At 38.5% G+C, this 24903-nt stretch overlaps 2 protein-coding genes across 6 annotated transcripts in view; both read right to left on the bottom strand.

Moving 5' to 3' along the window:
• Positions 1–2012: 2012 nt before the first annotated feature.
• Positions 2013–12472, bottom strand: LOC121876793 (protein max-like). Of its 4 annotated transcripts, none has more exons than XM_042382193.1 (5): positions 12307–12472; positions 9066–9227; positions 5302–5412; positions 4085–4217; positions 2013–3696 (listed from the first exon to the last, which is right to left on the bottom strand). In XM_042382193.1, exons 1-5 carry the CDS (start codon positions 12343–12345, stop codon positions 3527–3529), a joined length of 615 nt encoding a protein of 204 aa, XP_042238127.1. In that variant the 5' UTR covers positions 12346–12472; the 3' UTR covers positions 2013–3526. The 4 variants fall into 4 exon arrangements, with proteins under 4 accessions (XP_042238127.1, XP_042238128.1, XP_042238129.1 ...); XM_042382194.1 differs by having other exon boundaries at positions 4085–4208; XM_042382195.1 differs by lacking the exon at positions 5302–5412 and having other exon boundaries at positions 12307–12471.
• Positions 12473–16596: 4124 nt separating this feature from the next.
• The window catches only part of LOC121876741, a 56398-nt gene continuing 48091 nt past the window's right edge, over positions 16597–24903 (bottom strand). The window contains exons 13-14 of one of the 2 annotated variants that reach the window (XM_042382105.1): positions 23046–23120; positions 16597–20461 (exon numbers count right to left, since the gene is read on the bottom strand). In XM_042382105.1, coding sequence (XP_042238039.1) covers positions 20317–20461; positions 23046–23120 — 220 coding nt within the window. In that variant the 3' untranslated portion in view covers positions 16597–20316. The remainder of the gene's footprint in view (positions 20462–23045; positions 23121–24903) is intronic. The other variant, XM_042382107.1, reaches the window with a different exon arrangement.

Below are 24903 nucleotides of genomic sequence, written 5' to 3'. Positions count from 1 at the left end.
GGTATACAAACAACAGAAGAAAAAAAAGTCAATTTAAGTTTGACTAATTTTACAGTCGGCCGCAGGGTACATCTTGGACCTGCCAGAGAGTAACTGTGAGAGACCTGCCACAAAGTCACTGTGAGGGACCTGCAGAGTCACTGTGAGAGACCTGCCACAAAGTCACTGTGAGAGACCTGCCACTGTGAGGGACCTGCAGAGTCACTGTGAGAGACCTGCCACAAAGTCACTGTGAGGGACCTGCCAGAGAGTCAGTGATGGACCTGCCAGTCACTGTGAAGGACCTTCCATAGTCACTGTGAGGGACCTTCCACAGTCACTGTGAAGGACCTTCCATAGAGTCACTGAGGGACCTTCCACAAAGTCACTGTGAAGGACCTTCACTGTGACTGTGAAGGACCTGCCAAAGTCACTGTGAGGGATCTGCCACCAGTCACTAAGCATATTGTCACCACTTGTACTCAATTACGTACGTCTGGTCTGCTTCCCACACTTTGGAGATGTTAAATGGAAAATCTCGTATATGCAACTTGTACTTGACCACATGCCTCCCCCTGAACTATAGTTGAAATGAATGATAACGACTTGGTCATTTTACTTGTAGTATTCTGACTGTGAATACTCAAGAACACTTCTCCCCATGTGACCACCATGCCATCCATGCTAACTGAACACTTCCCAGCCAGCCACACTTTGTTGATTAAAACTTTGGTTACTGGCACTGTAGCCATATTTTCCCTGCCAGTCCTGGGGGTGAACCCTGCCGCTATATTCAATAAGGGCATCTAAGAAAAAACAACAATTTAATCTTTCACCGATATGAGTGGTGACATGCATCTCAAGAATAATGAAGAGTACCAACCCTACAAAAAGCTGTTCCCTAAGAGTGGTCATTCCTGGTTTTATATGTATGTTGGTTCTAAATAGGAGTCTTAGTGTAGCCGAGTGAAGTTTAAAGCTGTTTACACATCACGACACTTCGATCCTGCCAACCTTATCAACTAGGTCACCGGTCTAATGTCAAGTATTAAAGATATAAGGTGATATTTTTTTATGTTTTGCTGATCACACAAATTAATAAACCAACTCATATTGTGAAGGAGGTTCTTGTGGGAGAGAGAGATGACAAGATTAACTTAGCTTAGTCAAGATGAAATACAATCAGACAAAGTCGTGTTGCGCACCAAAAGTCTAGCCCTCTGGCATATGTTTTCACCAAATTTCACAACACGACTTTTGTCTTTCATTGTACAGTACACATTATAAATAAAATACAAGCGGTGGAGCACTCCTTAGTTACTTTTTGTGATGCAGTGTATGAAGGAGATGCACCAACAGTAAGTCCACTACACTGTACATATAAACATTTTGAATTGTTTTTAATTTCACCAATTTGATTTTTTATGAAGACTTATCTGAAGAAGAAATGCAAAATTTATCCATTTAATATTCTATTGTTTCCAGTGACATCAGATCAAACTCAGACACACTAAGCAACTCCCAGTAAAAATACCTTGGGTCAGTTTTTTGCCACTGCTTCACCTAGTGGTCCTGTGAGCCATGAATAAAACACAGCAAGTACTGTACTTTATTTTGAGGATTTTGACAACCATACCAAGACAATAGGAGTTGAGGTATTCATTTTGAAATTCATCTGACCCCTCTGTAAAGACACTTTTCGGAGCGAGTGTACGGTAGTTGAAGGTATGAAAGGCTTGGAGCAGATCCCTGATGAGCATCAAGCTTACACACACACACAAGGTCAAGTTGTATAAGGTATTGGAGGTGTTGATTACAAGACCTTTGGGACTGGTAAAAACATCATACTTTTCCCACAAGTTAAGTTCAACAGAGAATAATTTGCACAAGAATGAGATCTGCACTGTCTCAACTTGTTATTTTGGGGTGTGGAAACACTGTAATGTACACCACTTGTATCTAATCCAAACCATCTTATTTAAAACAACTTCACAATAAAAATTAAGTAAGAAATATGAAATAAAACAAATCCACAGAACATCAATATTTATTTTTTTCGAGATTTAATACTGTACATAAATATATAAATCTGTCTGGAAATGTCTGGAATTCAAGAAATAATAATAAAAAAAACTCTGCTTTATGAATACAATTATATTCATTCACTCTCAAAGTGCTATAGTCCTGTACTAACCTTCCCTACTTAACACAACAACAACTGCTATTCATTAAACAGTCACTGCATGTACTAACTTAGGTGTTAAAGAAAATCTAATTTTATATAATTTATGAAAGTCAATGAGAACAGATAAAACAAAACCTCCAAATGACAGTCATATATAACTCATTCACTCTTGTAGAAAGTCATGTGTACTGTATTTCATATTATTGAATGAAACTGTCACTTTTCATTCTTCTAAATGGTCAGCAACATTGTACAGGAAGAACTTTGCCAACATGTGCTGTAAACCTGTTAAACTGCAATAATCTGAAGGAGGGGCAAGGGGATAACACTTCCACAAGAAGGTGCTACAAATTATTATGACAATACTGTACTGTACTGAAGGTACATAGTTAGCCTCTCTAAAATGTATTTCATTGTTCTCATTCCATCACAGAAACAAAATAACAAGGGCAATAAATTGTATTATATATTTCATTGAGCAACAGGAACCTGTTTTATGTGAGTGACTTTCTCTATGTATGGTTCATACTTTACTGTACAGTTGGGCTCTGATTAAAAGGTGTGTGTGTGATGAGACCACCAAGAAACTTGCTTGTGTTAGTGCATTTCTCACTTTAAATACACAAAATTACTCTTTGGGCATGATACATACACTGTACAGTACCAGTATATGAACAATATAATATATATATACACTGTACCTGGTATAAGTATACATTATATGTATATATATACAGCATACATTAATTTTTATTTTTGTTTGTTTTGGATGTGTTACCGAGAAACTGGTTTCCAGAGTGCAGAATCCTCATCATGAGATAAGCGAGAGGGACTTGTCAAGAGGACTCTAGCACAACTCACTATGCTGGCTCACCTTAGTACACATGGTAGCTGGCTAATAAACACATTCTACAATGCATAGTCATCTCTTATTACCAAGGTACAGTAATCATTATATCCAACTAATTTTAAATAAAAGTTGATTTAAGTTTCCTAAAATATATGTGATTTAACCAGTGGAAGTCCAAATACCCAGGGCAAGAGTTGTAATGGTGTGTGCCAGTACTGTACCTTGTGAAGAAAACAAGATAAAACAACATGAAAGAGAGAGAGAGAAACCTGTCACTATGGCCTAGTTAATTTGTACAACTATTGCAGACACTGACCATCCCACCAGTAAAGGGAAAACCTTGTTTGGGGTGTGGCCCTCGCTGGTAACCTACAGTCCACGATCCGTTTGAGGTACAAGTAAGAGATGTATGTCGTATCCATTTTGTGAAGTATTGCTTATCAATACCAACGGGCACTGTAGACCGTAAACATTATTCCTCCTTGGCAACACACTTAAAAAAACAGCACAGGTTAAGTCTTCAATTTCTTGCGCCGTACGCTGCTCGACGTTTCCGAATCGGACGTGTCTGAGCCCGATCCGTCAAATTCCATGAGAGAGCCAGACTTGCTGTTGAGGAGTGCGTTGTTGCTCGTCATGGCTGCAAAGTTGCCCGTATACTTGGTTTTCTCCAGGGAGCGAACTGTAAGCAAACAACACAAGACTTAATATCAAGGTGACACATACAGTCCCCTCTCTCTCTCTTAACATCAAAGTGACACATACAGTCTTCTCTCTCTCTCTTAACATCAAGGTGACACAAAAATACCCGACATTACTAAACAAGTCAGATAACCTAACCTAACCAAGAGCCTAAACGTCTCCCCTTGACCCTGGCGAACTATTTCAAAGTTTAGAATCTTATTTGTAAAAATATGCTTCCTTTGAGGGCATACCATATCTACGCATTAACACTATGGGATGGGATCCATGCTAACCATTACATTAGCTTGTTAGAAACTCAGGTGCACTAAGGTCTGGCCCCTTCATTAACCTGTTAGACACACACACACATATACTATTGCTCTTACTTTGGTTTTCGAGTAGATTATTTTGCTTCTTGAGGTCGTCTATATCCTGCTGATGGGCCGAGTTCTTGCGCCTCATAAACTCTATGTAATCGGCCGCTTTCTTCAGAATTTGTGCACGACTTGCCTGCGAATTCTTCATTAATTAGTGATACATCTATGCCCCTTTTAATATCAGAAACAAGTTAAATATAAAGGAAAAAAACTAAATACAGGTATAAGAAGAGGGAATTGTAAGACAAGAAGGAAGCAGACGATTAAGTGTTCCTGCCCAGATTGTACGCTGTGAATAAGACTACTACAGTACTAATGATGATAATGATGATGAAGATGATATTAATTATGAGAAGAAAAAAATTGTGGTGTGTGTGCATGCAAATTTTATTAATATTGAGGCATCTACTACTAAAGCAATTCAAGAACCTACAATACATGTCAAGTGTACAACATATAAAGTACTGTACTGTATTTTCAACGTGCCATTGCTATATTTTACGAGATAAACCCTCGGAAATCTCAGACGTATGCATGGCCTGGTTTGGTGCAGTACACAAATTTCCAAATCCACACAAAAGGAAATGAAGAAAATGTAATGAAGAATGTCATTGTGCTCAAGAGGGCTATGTCATCGTACTCAAGGGGTTAATGTCATTGTACTCTAGGAGTTAATGTCATTGTACTCAAGGGGTTAATGTCATTGTACTCAAGGGGTTAATGCCATTGTCCTCAAGGGGTTAATGTTATACTCAATGGATTTATGTCATCATATTTGAAGAATTTATATCATCATACTCCAGAGGATAATGTCTTCATACTGAAGGGACTTATATCATCATACTGAATGGATTTGTCATCATACTCAAGGGATTTATGCCGTTGTAATCAAGGGGTTAATCATACTCTTGTAATAATAGCAGAAGGGAGGGAATGACCAATGGTGACATGTATGGAGAACGGTAGTCTTTTCTTTTTGAAGTAACTGGTGAAGTAAGTGGTGACTGCTTTTGCATGAGACATACAGTATACTAGGGTGGGTGGCACTTAACATCAAAACTTTAAAATGTCTAGGTCTAACCCCCCATTAAATGATCCCGTTTGGTGAGAAAACATTGTGCGTGAAACATTTTTCAAACAATTTAATATTTAGTGGTCGCTCAACAACAATAAATTTTTGTTGCCTTCGCCGCGGGTCGACCGTATTGGGGCTGTGCGCTACTAACCGGCGGGCAACGTTTGTCATTGCTGGGACGGCCTGAAGTCTTGGACACAGCATCAACTGGGAGTCCACACGACGAGCCCGGTGGTGACATCACTCTCACTTCACAAAATCCCTGAAGAAAGAATTCACAGTCAAGGTGCCGTTCATCATTCACTGAACTAAACGGCAAAGTTCACACTGACTGCCTCCCCATTATTGTGACTGGGCATGGAGTCATTCAACTCCTAACTGTTGCCAAGACCACTGGGACAGGAGAAGACATGGTCAAGTGATCACCACAGTATTGTAGTAGTGAGGCCTGGAAGAGCATGTGGTTGGTTTGTCACTTGACACTACAGCACCTAATACAGGCCACAGTTCAGGGGTATGTGTCCTGATTGACCAAAACCTCAGACCTGACCTCCTCCATTTTGCCTGTTGGCACCACATCCATTAATTTCACTACCTGCCATCAGCAGGCTTGGAGTTTAGTGGGCCAAATGACTTACAACACAGGCTCAGATCATGAAGATATCACTCCTATAATCGAGGCTGTCAAAAAGGAACTTCTCACTCTCATTCAAAAACAAGTGCAGAAAAATCACTACTGAGATTACTAACAGGAGTTTCTGGAAAATGCAGTGGTTTTCCTTGCTGGTGTACCACCTCTTGGCAGCCGATGGAGGGTGCCGGGGGCAATGCACCATCCTCGTTGCCTGTGCAAGGTCTTCTATGCATTGAAAGTATGGATGCTTTGAGTTCAGTTCCACCTTTTGGCTCAAAAGGAGAAGGGACTCCAAAATTTCAGCCAGGAGTACTAAACCCTATTCGACCATCAAAGGTCGAACTGTCCATGTTAGCCAAACATCTCATCAGCCACCAAAAGTGCCACAGTCTTAGCAATGGACAAGGAAGACCAAGTGAGTCCACAGCAACACAAAAGAAGTTCACACCCACTCTCTTGAGAATTTCATGACCCAGGTATGCTCACTTTACAGTATATAAGTATTGGAAATGTACTGTAATTTTCTAAATGATTATCAATCATGACTTAGCATGGCTATCGCAAAAAATTATATTTGATATGATAATTTCCTTATTTTTATTACAACGATCAACGTAATTTGAATAATTGCAGTACTGTACTGTGTTTTCCATCCTGCACAGGCAACCAAAGGATTTTTTTTTTAAATTAAGGCTTTCAATGGATTTCCTGTCCATGGCTCTGGATACCTGGAACCTTAAGAAATGACTTCAAGAGGAATACACAATGTGTGAGAGGAGTCAATTGTCAACAACACTGCCGAGAGGGGTGTGGCAATCATCAAGGAGTACAGTATACTGATTTCAACTGAACAGCAACAAAGAACAACTCCAGTTCCTGCTGCAGGTAGTCAATGACCACCGACGATGCTTCCCTGCTACTCGGAAAGAAATAATGACCAGTGGTAATTTTAACTATGAGAGCTGAGTGTCATATATTTATCTAACAGCAAGGATAAGAACCAGAAGACTGTACTGTACATCTGTTGGTGAAACACACTAATCAAAGCAGCTTAAGTTACTTATTAAGTATGTCATGATTCCCATCGTATTGTATAGAAATGTATCAATAAATGAATGGAATGTTATAAAAGTTTGGTGTTGTGTGTGGAATATATGACTATTGGGTGAACCGGTACCAAATTTATAGTAACTGCAAGGGTGATGGGAAAAACTTTTCTTCAGAGGTAGAAAATGGATGTAGCTAGTGCTGTACTGGGAACACCCTGTGACATTTACATATTGTGTACTGTATCATCCTGACAACTGGAAACTCCGCAGGAACTACTGTAACTAATATGCTGCAGTATATAGAATACAGGCGACCAAATATTTCTACAGCGTTGATTTGATCTTTAATGCTTTCAAGTGATGCCTAAATATTTACATAATTCTTAAATATTTCACACACAGTGTTTCTTACAATCTGAGACTCATTGCCAGGGTCAGTTGTGAAATATTTAACATTTACCACCCAAAGCTAAGTGCCACTCTAGTATTCACAGTACAGTATATTTTTCCAGTTACAGTATAAAAAAAAATATCTAAGATTTATAGTACATATGTCTATCACTGACCAAAATACACAGTTAACTTCCATATGGTAGCTCCAGCAAAGACAAAAAATTATTACATCCATACTCCCTGCACTTGTGATTTAAAATTAGAAACCCCCCCAAAAAAGTTGGACTGTAGAGGCAGATGAAGCCAGAGATGTGTGGTGTTGGAGTAGGTCTTAAGGACCAGGGGCTTGGGAGGGGGGGGGACAGGAGAGTAAACAAATGTGTAGCGGAGTCAATACAAAGAATTTATTATAGTGACTGGATGGAGAAACTAGATGAGTGGGAGGTTCCTGAAGGGTGTAAGAGAAATAGGGTGGCAGGTTAGTTACAAAGACATGCATGTTGTTCTGCTCTGGCCATAAATATACTTGTACAGTACTGTGTATGTACAGGGTATGTATGTATTCAGAGGTCTTTTATGTATACTTTATGTATATACAATACCCAATTTACAAAAGGGTTCTGTTCCTGAAAAACCTTCCATAAATAAAAGGCTATTTAATATGTTTTAACCGAAATTTTGATGAACATAATAATTATAAGCCAATAATTAACATAATAAGAGGATGACTTCTGTAATTAAGCATTAGCATTTTCTACTGGTCTCTGACAAATTGTTCAGTTGCACTTCATGTTCTGTACACTAAAATAACCCCAATTTACTGTGAAACTGCACCAAGAATTGTGAAACAGTGTGAAACTGCAAAACTCAGCCAACACAAACACAGTGCAGTTTATGGCTTTAATTTTGCAGTGATGCACCAGCAGTAAGTCTATTGCACTGTACAGTACTCCTACACATTTTAAGATATTTTGTTTTACTGGATTTAGTTTTTTATGTGCTGTGGTACTATGTGAAGAAGAAATGTCTAACTTGTCCATTTAACATTTTATTCTTTCCAGTGACATCAGATCAAACTCTGAGATACTAAACATATCAGCATCCCCAGTCAAAATACCTTGAGTCAGCATCTTGCCACTGCTTCACCTATGAGCCATGATAACTACAGGTATTTTACTCTAAGCTTAGTTAACTAATCTCAATACAGTACAATACATAATGTTGTTATAAGTTTAACTGTTGTTGTAAGTTTAACTGTCTTAATAATCTGACCTTAGATGAGAAATGAGCCAGGAGGAGGAGAACATGATATTGTGATCCTGTCTTGCGTAAGATGATAGCCATGATGTGTGTGCTATATAAAGGAGTGATGTTTCAGGTGTACAACACCACGACTCTCCTCCCAAAGAGTAGAGGCAGTAGTTCACACAGAGACAGTACTGTATTGTATTAGTGCTTTGATACAGCGAGCAACACTTCAAGCATTTATTCAAACAATGAGTGGATTTATTCATAATGTTGTGTTCACATCATACTGCTTTGACTTCCAATATATGAATCATTTTTGACTGGTAAAGGGGGGATCAAAGTACTGTACAGTGTGAGTTAATGTAATGTACAGTACAGCAAATGAGTACTATGTGCACATAACACAATACAGTATGACTTTTTTGCCTAGCATCTGCTCTGTGTGTGTGTGTAATATTAAATGTTCTCTCTACAAGCTCTACTGTTTAAAATCTGCAAATAGCTTCCATAGAGTATAGTTGTAGGTAGACAAGATACAGTATAGAATAAAAGAACAGACAACAAGAGTTAAGTATTGTATATCTTACATACCTTCTCCCCTTGAAGGGAGGGAACAGAATCCCTTAAGGAACAGAAAGAGTCTTTTATGTGGTCCCGACGTTTCCTCTCCAGAGCATTATGGTGTGCTCGTTTTTCCGCCTGCGACGCAAACTGGAATTCTCCACGAGCACCACCGCCAAGCGACTCGTCATCCTGAAGACATGAAGGAACTTTGTACTCACACTTCTCCATTCCTAACACACAGCATAAACTTTCTAACAGTACCTCGATACACGTGACACAGCACAAAGGATTCACACACTTTTAAACTGTTCAAATAACAATCAGTAACTGGTGTGAAGGAAATATGCAACCCAAGTTTACCTCAACCAGACCCATTACCTCGTACATTCAACTGTTTAATCTTAGCCACAACTGTACATTGTCTATTAAGTTACTATACAGTACTTATACATTACTTTAACAGAAATAAATCAGTTTATATACCTTTCTGGGGTAATGCTCTGGATAAGTTTACAAAGTTCTCACTACAAATGCACAGCTTCTGGTATAATTTTCTTTAACCCAAACTCAAAAATACTGTCATTTGGCGGCCAGACTTGTATTCTTCAGCCACTTCATAATTTAACATTTTTACAGAACAATAAAGTTATAGAAAGGATTATTGAGAACATTTCACTTCAAGCTAACACACAAGGCATCACTAACACCTTTCTCCAGTACAGTATAGTTTTTAAATACCCACTTTAGTACGACTTGAAATTACTAATATAATGACCACATCTGAACATCCTGCCAGTACAGTCACCACCTTAATTATGGTTTGCTTTCTTTAGATTTTCCATTAAAACAAATCCTGTACTAGAGAAAGGGAGAAAAAATACTGTTGGAGGTAACACAAGTATCCTCACCAGTATGTCATGAGTCCTGCTTGGCCCAGACACATGTGAGGAGGGTGTTATCTAGTGTGAACCTACCAAACATCACAGGTTTCCTCCAGGTACTCCAGTTTCCTCCTGTACTAACACTGGATAGACCAACCACCCAAACATCTAGTAAGTGGTGAAATGGGCACAAGGGCCAACGGCTTTGGGAAAATTTAACAAAAACAATTACTGGATTATGTTTGATTTCAGTATAAACAGATCACATTGATATACAGTACATGTACAATCGAAAAAATAAAAATAAAATAAAATTTTTACTCAGGGGAGGGGGGGGCATCGTTGAGCTTCAGCTCTTTCAAGACCAGACTTGACCAACACTGGAGCAGGTTCAGGTACATTCAGGGGCCGATGCATGCCCAGTACTTGCCAACAGTGCGTAACAGACGTGGCTGTATATATGAGTGGCAGAATTCCCACTAAAATCAGACATAATTCAATAAAGTGTTTATTCTAAATTGCTACAGTGCCAAAGATGGAGAGGCAAGTTGATGATTCATTTTTATCACTGATTTTGTCTCTACCAACAGATCTATTGCTAAAGCAGCGTTGACCAACTTCTGTTGTAAATTCACCGAACAGTATATTTACTAATAAACTAAGGGAGCGCTTCAAGATTTTTCCCATTACTTCTAGTTTTTTTTTTAGTTTCATATAAAATCCACGACTTCTCAGTGTAGTAACTAACAACGTTCTATAAACAAAATTATCTCCCAAACTCTGGCTTAGTTGTGACATTGGTAAATATTTAGTTACCCTTAACCTGTACTAAATAAGTGATCTTGTGACTCATAATGTCTTTCTCACCCAGAGAAAATCCCACACAATGAGGATTTGCATTTTTTACATTATTTTGCCAAACTTTTTTATCCAGAATGTTAAACTACATCGATGAACTTGATTCTGCAGACGCTGCCACATTGACTGTTTACACAATCGTAGAACATTTCACAGACAGGAATACCTGAATGCTTCCCAGTGACCATTCCATACACACAAACACTTTCCAGCTACATTGTTTACAGCTGTCCGCATACATAAACACGCAAGATGACGAATTTCAGGTTCGTTATGTCTTAATTTTTGCACTTACAGAACTGTAATAAACTTTTCACCCTTATTTAAAGTATCTTATGAGTAATGATATTAAAGTTTTAATCATACTTGAGTAATTATAAATATTGTTACACCAAAGTCACCAACGGCAAATGAAATCGGACAGCACCCAGCACTAGGCGCGATCCTTTTCAATTCTTTCATGCCTTACGCTTTGTTTTAGGTCCTATCCAATATACTACCGTATATAGAATTATTTTTATTATTATATAACAGTTTTTTACTGCCTTACATGCCTCCCAACTCTTCAATAGTAATCAAAATTTTCTCCATAAGCGGTCATGATCCGTGTATTTTTAGTGGGAGAAATCGCTGATTGGTTGTTAGCCATTTTTTCCGCTTGGGCCCTGTGAAAGGCTAACGCCTACTCGAGGTGTTAGCTAAAGTGTCATGCGGACAAATCAAAAGCAGTGTCTGCGCATACAGAATAGCTAATGCGTTAGCTATTCCGTGCATTGAAAATGCCTTACAATAACTGCCTTAGGTGTTTTGATTAAACATAGGTATATATTACCGGGCCACATAGCCTGTTGCATCTTTCACATATTGTTTAAGTGAGGTGATAGCTGGTGTATTTACAATTTTTTTTTTTTTGCTTTTTAGTCATTCACATATTGTCTTAATGTTTTTTATTATTTTCCATCCCAAGCAACAGTTATTTCCGTGTATATAATGATGGGAATGAACGCGGTGACGAAACGGGGTGAAAATAGTGGTGATGAATCGGGTTGGTGACGAAATAGGAATACCCCACACACACTATGTGGGGGCTTGAGGTCGTGTACACATACTATGAGGGAAGCCTGAGGTCATGTACACACACACTATGAGGGAAGCCTGGGATCATGTACACACATACACTTATACAAAGACATACATGCACCCACGTACACACAAACACACACACACACACCCACGTACACACACCTGCATACGAACCAGATTTTTTCACACCTCCCAACACCTCTTCTCGTCTCTCATATTAACCCCACACACAATATTCTACCTGTAATATAGACCCTAAATCTCAGTCACGTAGCTGGAAACATAAAATCAGGGCAGGTGGTCCACTAGGTGTTATATTTAACCTAAATATAATCAGGTTCTCCCTCACACCAAGAGGTCGGGGGGGAGGGAGGTGATGGAGGGCCTGATACAGTACCTATTTAAATTTCCCTCAAAAAATGGAAAATTAATTCAGCTTTACTTACATCACTCTCGATATCGATGTCCCTTTCTTCATCGCTCATTTTGGCAGTGCATTCCCGTTGGTGGAAGACTCTTAGCCAGCCTTACAGATCAATATGGCGAGAGCACTAACACAGCCACACACACTGGCTGGTCTACACAAGTCCTCCTGAACCACGAAAAGTAACTGAGAGACCAACAACAGGGAGAGTCTCTGTTAATATCAATTATTATATTCTAAACATATTTATCTTACTTATATATATGGTTAAACTTCTGTTCAAAGCTTTTATAATTCCATAATGAAGGTAAGAAGCTGAAAAATATACCTAACATATCAAATGCAGTTTATTAGATATATTTTTTTTTAGATTTTAATTGTTTAGATGTATAAATTTAATTTATACTACAATTTTGATTTAAAAAATAAGTGTATATCCTAAGAATTTTAATATTTATAATAGGGTTGTTGCCTTGTTAGTGATAGAGGTAACACGCGTATATTTCACTAATAGGTCAAGGGTTCGAGCCTTGGACCACACAGGAAGGGTATTATCCAGTGTGACCTTATCAAACATCACAGGTTTTCTGAGATATCAGTTTCCACTGGATGAACTAGACTGAACGGCTGATAGATGATGACAAGAAATGAAGACCTTCAGGTTTATTTATTAGCATTTTTCGCCTTTTAGGAGAGCTAGCGCTGCCCTTCGCTTGCTTAATGTATAATGTTACAAATCGACCACAAATAAGTCACCTAAACCCTTACTTTTTTGAGAACTATAACTAGCCAAAAATGTTAAAAATAACCAAAGTATATATAATTATTACAACTAGTTGAATTTGGATCATAATTTTTCCTAAATACAAAATTAGTAGGCTTACACGTTCGTATCTTCTTTTTAACATAAATTGCAGTCATTAACCCACCTTGACATGTGGCGTTATGTGATGTTGGTTCACACTCAGGATGGGATGGAGAAAGGAAACTCACAATGTGCTCTCTGTATACATGTTGTATTAGATGTACAATGCAGCTTGGTGCTGGGAAGGCAGCATGGTTACAAGCGTGATGTAGAGAGAGCTGGTTGGTGAGGGTGCTCAGAGGAGGACCAGCCTGTGGGTCGCCATGGTCGCCGGCGGGAGCGAGGACCGCCAGGCAGAAGGAGGAGGAGGAGGAGGAGGTGTTGCTTGCTGGTGGCTGTAAGTAGAAAAGAGGTAGGTCACCACGAGGTCAGGTCTTATATAGCAGAGGTGGGCGTGGCTTAATAGTTGACCTCCGTGATGTATGGCGGCGCTGGTTGACCTAGACCACGAGGCATACACTGGGGAATTCGCGGGGTCGGCAACTCAGCGACAAACAGCGTTTGTAGGGGAGGTATCCACTACATCACATACAGTAGACGAACAGTTGTAATGTCATTTTCAAAAGCATAAATGATCATCTTTTTCATGATATTTTAATAAAATTGCTTATGTTTTTCTGCTTATCTCTTTGTAAACAACATTGAGATCGTTTTTTATGGGGTAGTTAGTTACATTTCCTCTAATTAGACATAAGAGAATGTGTCATGTTACAGCAGATATTCAGTGCAATTTCCATGTAATTTTAATATGAAAATAAAAATAAACTAGCAATTTAGTCAGCACTTTGGACCCTGTAGCGACGCAACCTCCCCCCTCGGCGTTTCTTCGGCATTGGTTTAATAAGATATAGTCAAAGGAAAGTTATCTCATACGAAACTATATGAATTCATCTCTGGAATCAGATTAGGGAAAATTCACCATAGGGAAACTTTCAGAATCCAAGTCATTAAGGAATCTCTTGAGAATCTTGAACACTTCAGTTATCGATGCTTTATTGACGCCGTCTTCAAGGCGTCTTTTGGTAGTGATTGACTGCCCGAATAACGACAAAATTTTACTTTTTTTTTTTACTTATATCCTCTTCGCCACTGATCGGCTCGTTAGCCGCTTGGGCGATCGGTCACGTCTCTGTCACGCACTGTTGGCAAATACTGGGCATGCACCGGCTCCTGAATGTACCTGAACCCGCTCCAGTGTTGGTCAAGTCTGGTCTTGAAAGAGCTCGCACTCGGTGCCGTCACAACACTCTCTGGTAGATTGTTCCAAGAGTTCACAACTCTCACTCTGAAAAAGTTTGCCCTCACAGTTTTCTGGACTTGCGGCTTCTTCAATCTTGAGCTGTGACCCCTTGTGGGGCGAGCGTCCGCCAGCTCCAAGTAAGGACACTCGACTGAGTAGTGCCCCTTGAGATGCTTATACACCTCAACTAGGTCACCCCTTGCCCGTCTGTAATATAAGCTAGGCAAGTTCAGGCGCTCCAATCTCTCAAGGTAGCTGAGGTGCCGAAGTGCAGGCACCAGTCTGGTGGCCCTCCTTTGAACATTTTCAACCAACTGACAGTCCCTAGCATATCTCGGGGACCAGACGGGGCGACAGTACTCCAGATGGGAAAAACATTGTTCTTGCTAATATTTACTTGAGGATTTATTATGGCTGGAATCCAAATTTTTACTACATATATCTTAATGAGAAGTTTTATAATGTTCTTTTCTGTGTTTAAACTTAACACAGTAGCTTATAGTAGTTCTCCGTATTCTTTGTCAAGAATTTCTTTAAAATCGTAGTTTTGTAAATTTACTCTTTTGTCTTCCTTATTTTCATATATGATCTCTCAAGGATTGAAGCACTGCTTCCCTCTTTTTTAGGACATGAAATCGTCATGTGTACCCATGACAAGTGGGGTACCACAGGACAGTGTGCTGGACCCATTGTTGTTTGTTTGTTTCATAAATAACATGCCAGAAACTATACACTCCTCCAAACAAATGTTTGTGGACGATGCCAAGTTATTCAGGGAAATTAAGAAACAAATGGAGTGTGAAGAGCTTCAGAAAGACCTTTGTCAGTTTCAATGCCAAGAAGTGTGAGTAGTATCACATGTTCCAATGGGATGAAGAAGCAGCATTAACAGAGGCCAAATGTGAAAAGGACTTGGGTGTGTATGTTGACAATGAACTGAAATTCCCAAGTTCTTGGGCTATTGTGAGAAGGCAAATCGAGCAACTAAGCTAGGTCTTATAAGAAGGTCATTCAGATATCTAGATGGTTTGTCCCCTGTAATGCTCTTTAGGAGTGGGGTGCTTCCCTGTTTGGAATATAATACTGTACTGTCACCCCATCTGGTCCCCAAAATATGCTTGAGACCATCAGTTGATGGAAAATGTCTAATGGAGGGCCACCAGACTGGTGCATGTTCTAAGGCACCTCAGTTACCCAGAGAGATTAGAATGCCTGCAACTGCCTAGCTTATACTATGGGTGGGCAAAGGGTGACCTACTTGCCAACTGTGTGTGACAGAGATGTGACCGACCATCCAAGAGAAAAATGAGAAGATCAGTGGCGAAGAGGATAAAAGTAAAGGTAGGAGGAGGTCATGAAGTATAATTAAGGATCCAAAGGGAAAGAAAATTTGTTTTTTAAAATAAAGAGCATTAATCTTGTGAAGTTACAAGTGCAACACTGATTATCAAAAGTTCATTACTTGTCGGACAACAAGAGGTGCAGTAAGAGCACTCACCTCCTGCATTAACAGATGCTGCTTCATGCAGCCCAGGACATCTCCAGCCCACCCATCTGTGAATGAGGGTTTAGCTTTAAACTTGGGGAAGTGAAGGTCATTCTTGTGTAAGGTAAAAAATCTTAGTCAACAGTGGACTGTATCTTCACTGCTCTTATCAGGCTGCCAGGCTTATGGGACCCACTTTCACATGAATTCATAGGACAAAGTTCATTGTACTGATCTGAACAGAAGATAAACCAGAATAAATATAAGACACAAGTTTTAGATTACATATTTAACACCATTTATCAATAATTTAGGCAATTCTGATATAAAAAAATATATTACACACACCTGACACACGTATATGTGAAAATTTAAACTGTCTTGCCCCACAGCTCATGTGGACTACTGGAACATAATTTCAAAGGTTGTGAAAATACTACAATATATATAGAGGTATATCCACAACTGCACCAACATACAGTTCTGTACATCTACTTGATTGCAAATATTTATTACGTTTCTCTTCAAATCAGTAAACCTGTACAATATTATTCCAGTACTGTTGGTGTTACAGTATTCAAAATATAAATATATCTCTTCCATCAGAAATTGGTTTATAAAAAATATACTGTAGTATAAAATCACAAGTGTTTGTCATCCAACAAAAAATTCAATTAAAAGTAATAAGCTTAGAGAGTGATAGGTTAAAAAAACTACTTAGGAATCAGATTTCATTATTTTACCATTTCTAACAAGATGGGAGAATTTACAGTGTGTGTGTGTGTGTGTGTGTGTGTGAGGAAGTTGGGTGTGAGCCATGGTGGGGTCAGTGAGGGAGCGTGGTGGGGGTGGAGACAAGTTTGGCACGCTGGTCGACTTGTGAGTGACCTCGGCCAGTCAGTATTCACCAAGATTGGCCGAGGATCTCCTTGTGCTTACAGTAGTTCTGGCACATCTCTGTATTGTGCATACATTCATGACATTCTCATAACACAAAGACAACAGTTTAGAAAAAAATTGCCACAATATGAAGATTAACAATGACACAACTCAAACAATAACTACAATACATTTTCTGATTTCATTATTGCTGTGCATTTGTAATAGCTCAGGCACTTCATTACAGACTATAATCATATAATTCTTAAGCAATAAACCTTATGATATTACAATATGGAATGATTAATAATGCTGAGAACAATCTCAAGTAAGTCACTTCAATGCCCACATGAACCACAAACTGTAACACACATGTAAAAAAATCATATTATAAATTACACTTATACAATACAGCACCACAAACAATTAAATGTTTGGAATGTTTTAAAAGATCAATCCATTGTGTTGATTCATCAGAAGTAAACCGGATTTACTCCATCCTCACCGATATCTTGCCCTTACCAGCCCACCTGGCACTACTCTACAAGACCTTGGGTAATACTGCCACATCCTCACCATCACTGAGAACAAAAACTGGGCAAACTTAAATTCATAATGTAGTAATACTAATAGTATAAGACACCTGTAACACCCTTACCAGCATGTTTATCTGAACCCTCAGGTAAACTCTTATTTACCTACTGTATGACTAATGACTAATTTATTGTTTGTAAGGTTGATGTTTTGGAGCAGAGGGATAACATACTGTTTCTCGTGAGAACTTTGTCAAGTCTACACTGATTACATCAGTTCTGTAATGAATGACTTCCGAAATGGGTAGTACAGTTCTGTTTATAAGTGGTACACTTCCTGAACTGAGTGAAGTTATTGGAACATACTGTAGTTAATAATGAGCCAATTAATTTAAGAGTGTGCCCCTGTCCATAATGTCATATATAAACTTGGCAATATATGAGTTAAATATTTCCAAGGAACGGCTCAGGTTAAGAGATGAGTTTGTACATCATAATTAACACCTGTCACTGTATTAGTCCCTAAGGTTTATGTCTCTTGTACTGTTAATACCTCCCCCTCTTATAACCTTACAACACCTTCAAATTCAGGCTTATGAAACTAGAGAATGCCACACTTTATTCTGATCACCATATTGGATGTCAAGCAGAGTGAGCGGCAAGGTGAGGAAGACAACGTATACAAGTGTGTGAGCCTTGTAAACCTCTGTAAAATGAAGCCACTGGGAAAAACACCTGGTACCTTGGATCACTCAGGTGCTAACAACTCAATCGCATAAACAATGTTACAAATTTATTATCATGTCTGGTGTACAGTTGAGGAAATGTGTTCCTTCACCCCGTGGTAACCCGTGTCTTCAAATGGCACCGTCGCAGTTGTATTATCATAATTTTTGACTGAATGGGTATTGGTCATGTAACGGCAGACATGATTGGTGGGTAGGGATGCTGTAGGTCATATAGTTTGGCCGTTTGGTGACACGGGTTACCATAGAGGGTGTAGGAACACATTTCCGCAACTGTACCAATGAACTCCATTAACATGTACTGTATTACTACTGCTCTCTTTTTTATCATACTTCTTAATCTATGTTGGGGTGCAGTGGCTGAGAGGATACAAAGTTCATTTTCTGACCCAACACCCACCCTAGTGCGTCTGACAGGCTTATAGGACTTAACAGTAAAGTACTTTAACTTTCTTTAACTTAAATGTGGGAAAAATTAAACTGACCCCAGAGTAAGTCGACATCATCATTATTCAGTTATCTCAGTTTTGTCAGTGGGCAGTGTTTCATGATGGCCGGGCTTGAAGAACAATGGTACAGTACTGTACTAAGGTCTTGACATGAGAGTATTATTAGTACCTGTATCATATTTTACTGCAGTAGTCTGAGTTTGTTTTACTGTTTAGTTTATGCATAACCCATAAAAAACTAAGAGATTAACAAGAATGAGATGAAGATTTGTGGGTTATGTCTGGTCTCATGAAATTATTAATACTATTATACGTACAGTACTGTAGATCATAGTGTACCAATGTGTAAAAGTTCTCTCTTTTTTGTCAGTTATTCCAAGCTATGAGGTAAGGTCATTGGTGCCTCCAAGATGCGATACAGGAGGAATTTATAAGTTAATTTAAGAGTCAGCTTCTGAAGAATTAGATGATTAGTTAGATATAAAATAAATGGATTGTTCAACACTGAGAGTTGATAGTGACATCATGACCAAGACAATTATTACTAAAGCTGTCTACTTGACATCCAATATGGCAACCTACGCACATGTAAGGTCTCCCAATGCCACTGTTTATCTCATAACTGAAAATTATCACACTACTAAAATGAGTTTCTTCAGCCCTAGCAACAGTTGTCACCAGTGAGCTGCAACTACTACCTCAAACCTCTATACTGTACTGTATACTATACTAGGGGAACTAGCTGAACATTACCACTTTATGGCCCATACAGAGTCTAGTTATATGAAGCTCACTATTAAGATGGGTATATCTACATAAACTTGTATATTCAACACTAACCCATGCATAACTGGCAACAGAGTTATTGTGGTACAGTACAGTATCTTACATCATAGAACACTGCACTGTATATACAATAATAGGCTTTGTGCCATCACCCAACTACTTGTACATATTGTCTGGGCGTCCCAACAAACCTATGAAGCTGTGGCGAGGCTTTTTCTATTCACATATTTACACACAATGTGAGATTCTCAGATGGTCATGAATAAACATGTCTTGTAACTTTACTCATGAAGAATTGACACCAACCAGATATAGCACAAGGAGTAGTGTCAGGTTATTTACGTCAAAGCAGAAACATCTCACAAACACTCCAGACTCTCATGAGTGAACACTAAAATTCATAATAAATAAACACAATATTTCTTAAGCTGCTTCACAGTACTGGACGGAGTGATCTTGCTGAACTCTCTTTAACTGAAAACTTGCAGAAGCATTAATAGTACAGTACTGTACTGAATTCCTCATCACTTTCTAATTACATTTTGTAACACATTGGGGGCATTTTCATTTACAGTAAATTTTAATACTGTACTACACTGAATCACTGTATTTATAAAGCATGTTGGGTTGTAGCATTTCACTAAGTGGACAGGCAAAAGCTTTACACAAAAGAATTTGTTCTTCATCTTGACAGTAATGAAGAATGGCCGTCTCTTCAGCCTAGTACAGTATTTGCCGACCAAGATATCATTTGGAAATTAATCCAAAGAGAAGCTTTATTTATACATCACAAATAACTGAAGAGGCCAAGCAAAGAGTCACAGCTACACATTGTAAGTCACACTAGGTTACTGCAAGTCTTACTCAAGGTCACTTATGTGTCAGAGAATCAGGCTAAGCTATTTACATATCTTTAATAATGATATACAGCACTGGTTAACACAGGTCATAAAGAAGTCACTGGGTAGACCTAAGTCATGAAGTTTCTGGCTCAGTAGCTGCTTCTACACCAGGTCAAATAATGTCAGCTTTGGTCATGTGTATCAAGTCAGACATTGGAGCAAGGGTTTCCATCTTCATCCACAAAGTCACCCACCACTGAGAGTGAGGGTTGCTGGGTGGTGGTGGAGACAGACTCAGCTGCTGGCGGTGCTTCCCAGTAGTCCCCCTCCTCACGCCCTCTGGCCCCCGCCCTGCAGGAGTTAGTCACACTTAATAAACACATGAGCCATTAATTTATAGACAAAAGGGACACAAACATAAAATAAGATACAGGTAGTGGTGAAAATTTCTGAAAAAATTAATTAATGGGACAAAATACAAAGAACCTACAATAGTGTACATGTACAGAATACAGGGTATGTAACAAAATCATGCAGGCATTCACATTCGTATCATATACCTGTACTGTACAAAGTGTAGAACATATTCATGCTGTACAAAGCAATAACATCAGCACCCCAGGCTTAAGGAGAAATAAGAGAAGTACAGTACTGTAATATTACACTGTACAGGTACTAATAACAAGACAATGTTTTTACAGCAAGCACAGCTCAGAACTCAGAGTAAGTGATGCCCTTCAGTGGACAAGCTAAACAACCAAAGCCAACATCCTCCAAGACTCTATGAATAAATCTTATGTTAGTATATTTGGTACACCTTCTTATAAGTTTTAATGAAATAATTAGTAGCAAAATGTCTGTCTAACAAAAAAAAAAGTGTCAGTTATCACCTGGACACATACTGTACTGTACAGCCCTGGAGACAATACCCTGATGCCTCCATCCAGAATAAACACAAATACAGTAACAAGCAAAGCTGGAACTATCATCTACAAATACTGCAACTACAGATTCAAGCCCGAGGAAGAGACCAAAACGAATGTACTGACGGCATAATACAAAACTACAAAGACATAAAGCCAGAACAATTGTAAGTGGGTAACTGGTCCTTATTGCAAAAAAAATTATTGACACCTCCATCACTGATAATTTCTATGATCACCTGAATTACCCAAAGTACCTGTATCGAATAATTACTGATTTATATACCTGTATTTCAGTAATAAGACACAAACATTATAGTAAATATTTCAAAGTCTACTGTAATTTGAATATTTTGAAGGCATACATTACAGGAACCTAAACCATAACCAATTATTTTTGCAATATTTAAGTTAATGACCTACTGTATTGTATAAGTATTGTAGTCCATTTTAAATTACAAGGTACCATAGCACAGTATAGTATTTTACATTAAGATGAGCAAACACCATTGTCTTCCTTCACTGTCACCCTTCTACAACGAGGCAAATTCCCCATCTCTCACTTCAGTCCAGATATTATATGTCTTCCAAATTTATGTTAAACACCAATAACATCCCAGATTTCTAAACAAATTCCTATCAGTTTTATTCAGTCACTAATCGTTTTTCATATTTCAGTTAATTAATTTTCTTTTAACTATTGCAAAGCTTTTTCCCACTACCATGCAGGGTTGCTGACACGACATCCCAATGGAGGAGGAACAGGAGGCTAAGGAGAGGAGAGGGGCACTAGCAGACCCAGCAGGCAGTGGCAGCAGCATAGTAAACATTAATCTTAAATAAATGCTGAATGATATTGAAAAACCTGTACCTGTTCTCTTATTTTAATGTAATATTATTTATCAAACGTTCATCACAAACCTATATAAAATTTCCTTCAACATGTAAGCTGCTAAACAAATATTTACTGTATCATATTGCATACATAGTACGTACAGTAAAATATCTGTCAACCAAAAATCTACTTCATGAAACACAGGTAATCTGTTTTATGAAAGATTTGAGCATTCTAAATATGAGATTCAAGATTATAGAATAATTTGTTTTTACTGTACAGGGGGGGGGGGGGTATTCCATTTACTACATATAACATGAGAGTAAATGAGAATAAATTGGACAATCAAGCAACTGGCTCAGTAACTGTGTGTGTGATGGTGAGTGTGTGTGATGGTGAAAGTGACATGAGTTAATAGGAGTAAGTTATATGGTGATTGTAGGAGAATGATGATGTGTACACTACTGAGAAAGTATATTTACAGACTTAATAAAATTGTGAGTGTTAAAGAATAATGAAGGAAATTAGTGTACAGGTTATTTGCTGAAACGAATATACTATAACCAAACTGACACAAGGACTACGGTTTATGACATGTTTTCCCTGGACACATGTTTATGATAGTGTCCACTTTATGTAATTATCTATTTTACAGAAGCCTCTTGGTCACAAACTTTTCGGTCGACAGATATTTTACTGTACATGTACTACCGTATATGTAAGCACAGTTTCCTGGAGAGCTGGTATCCCTGCCCTCCCTTACCCTTGCATGATCTATCAGCAAGTCTTTCCCTTCATATTTTGTCACTCATTTTGCCATAACTTATTCATATGAACATTCAACCCTTGTTCAGGCACTTGTTGAAACACTGCTGGCATCTATATTCTAATGAACTTTTAGCAGAGTGTTTTTTATTTTGATGGGATCCCTGGCCCTACACTAAACTTTCAATTCACTGGGAAAGAGAAAATCTAATTTTATGACCTTATCAAAAATCTCTTTAAGACTCACTAAGACTAACCAAGGCAAAGATATTTTAAAGATGATGAAAAATTAACTAATAGAGTTATACAGTACTGTTTTGCGGTATATTTGGAAGGTTATAGGAAATTTCAACGCAAATGGCGACAATGAAATCAGACTACCGACTATATGGGACTAAAGACTACTGGGTACCTTAGTGACGGTTGATGGTGGTGGTGGTGGTGGCTGTGGTGGTAGTGGTGATGGTGGTGAGCACGGGGCGGCCGGCTGTAAGAGATAGGGCACCAACCACGTGCATCAGGGACCAATGAGAGTGGGTGAGGAGGAGCAAGAGACAGGGATAGTAACGACTGTACAGTATCAACACCACACTTACGGCTAATGACCCCAAACGCAGTGAACACCCAAACCCCACAACTGTTGACACCCCGCGTTGGTATTCAATGAACGGCACAATTGCAGGAAGCTGATTCGGGGGCCAGTCCGAGAATTCAAACTTAGCACAATATAAGTACTGTATGTATATGAGATATTGTTATGGTCAGACTCTGGATCCAAAAATCACTTCCATGCCAACTTTCAACCCCTGCACTGACCCATCAAAAGATGTCTGTAAATTAATTCCCTTACCTGTCATTAATAGGTTCAGGGTATAGTAGTTATAGCAATGAGAAGCAAAGCAGACGTCCCCAGACTAAATCCACAATGGTATGTCATTGTAAGACTAATAATGTATCAACTTTCATTAAATTATATTGATGGGCCATCATAACTACTGTCTTGCTGTATAAACTCTTGGTGGTACACAAACATCTAGTCAGGTGAGATACACAGGTAAGGCCTCACCAGACCTATGAACACACAAGGCTGTAAGGTCCCCACAGCTCACATGAGGGGCCATCAAGTCCAATCTCAGAACGGTCATTTCTGTTTCATGCTCTCTGATAAATTTAGAATTCAAGATTGACACAATCAAAGTTCTAATTTCAGAAATAAGATAAGGTATTTAAGAAATTGTTTTAATATATAAATTATAAATTCAAATCTACAACACCAGAAGATGGCAGAGACTTGTATAAAATGTTCAAGACTCCATCTGTTAGTTTATTAATAACTAGCAAATATTTCCTTCATTCAGACATTAAGTGATTAATTAACATAGTGGAGGATGTTAATAACACCTATACATTACTCAAGAACGTATAAAACAATTTGTTATTCACAGATGCCTTCAACATAATTCCTGGGACAAATCAAATGTACATTATTGATAGTACAGTAAAAATGTTTATCTTAATGTCAGCCATCACTATGGAAGACTCTATGTGTTGCTCTTATCCTGTGTTTAGTGTTTCATTCAATTATCAATTCTGCACCAAGACAATACAGTCTCACAGTTGCTGTTATTTTCATTTTATAATTTCTTGATTCCTACATTGCCAACAGTCATCCTCCTAAATGCAGAAAGACTTCACTTAGTCTCCTGACTGTACATCACTGGCCAACAGGCAGCTCCTCATAGAAAACTGTGAGGGCAAATTTTTTCGGAGTGAGAGTTGTGAACTCTTGGAACAATCTACCAGAAAGTGTTGTGACGGCACCGAATGAAAGCTCTTTCAAGACAAGACTTGACCAACACTGGAGCAGGTTCAGGTACATTCAGGAGCCGGTGCATGCCTAGTACTTGCCAACAGTGCGTGACAGAGACGTGACCGATCGCCCAAGCGGCTAACGAGCCGATCAGTGGTGAAGAGGATAAAAGTAAACGTATAAGACCATCCAGTGGACATCAACAACTGGATGAACAATCAATTATTCAAAAACCAAATACTGTATGAAAGAAAATTGCCCATAAATGACAAACACATCGAGAAGAAGTGCAACAATAACATAAACTAATGTGGAAAAATTTTCTGCTTCAGGAACAATAAAAGGAATGATCACATTACAGCAGAAGTTTAGTATTAGATGTTATTTGTAATTAGTAAACAATTAGACTTAATACTGTACAAGGAGTTCTCTTTAGGAAGTCAGTTTCAGTACATGAATA

This window comes from Homarus americanus, unplaced genomic scaffold (assembly GCF_018991925.1).
Source record: "Homarus americanus isolate GMGI-L3 unplaced genomic scaffold, GMGI_Hamer_2.0 scaffold50281, whole genome shotgun sequence".
In the NCBI taxonomy this organism is placed as follows: Eukaryota; Metazoa; Arthropoda; class Malacostraca; order Decapoda; family Nephropidae; genus Homarus; species Homarus americanus.
The sequence above is the reverse complement of the archived record's forward strand: the minus strand, read 5'-3'. Positions and strand labels throughout refer to the sequence as shown.

Bases quoted from the DNA above. Each gene is read 5' to 3' on its own strand.
- LOC121876793 (XM_042382193.1), bottom strand. From the start codon at position 12,345: ATGAGCGATGAAGAAAGGGACATCGATATCGAGAGTGAT. The intron at 5,413-9,065 runs GTATGTAAGATA...TTCTTTCTTCAG, and splicing joins CCTCCCTTCAAGGGGAGAAG to GGATTTTGTGAAGTGAGAGT. The intron at 3,697-4,084 runs GTAAGAGCAATA...GTTTGCTTACAG, and splicing joins TAATCTACTCGAAAACCAAA to TTCGCTCCCTGGAGAAAACC.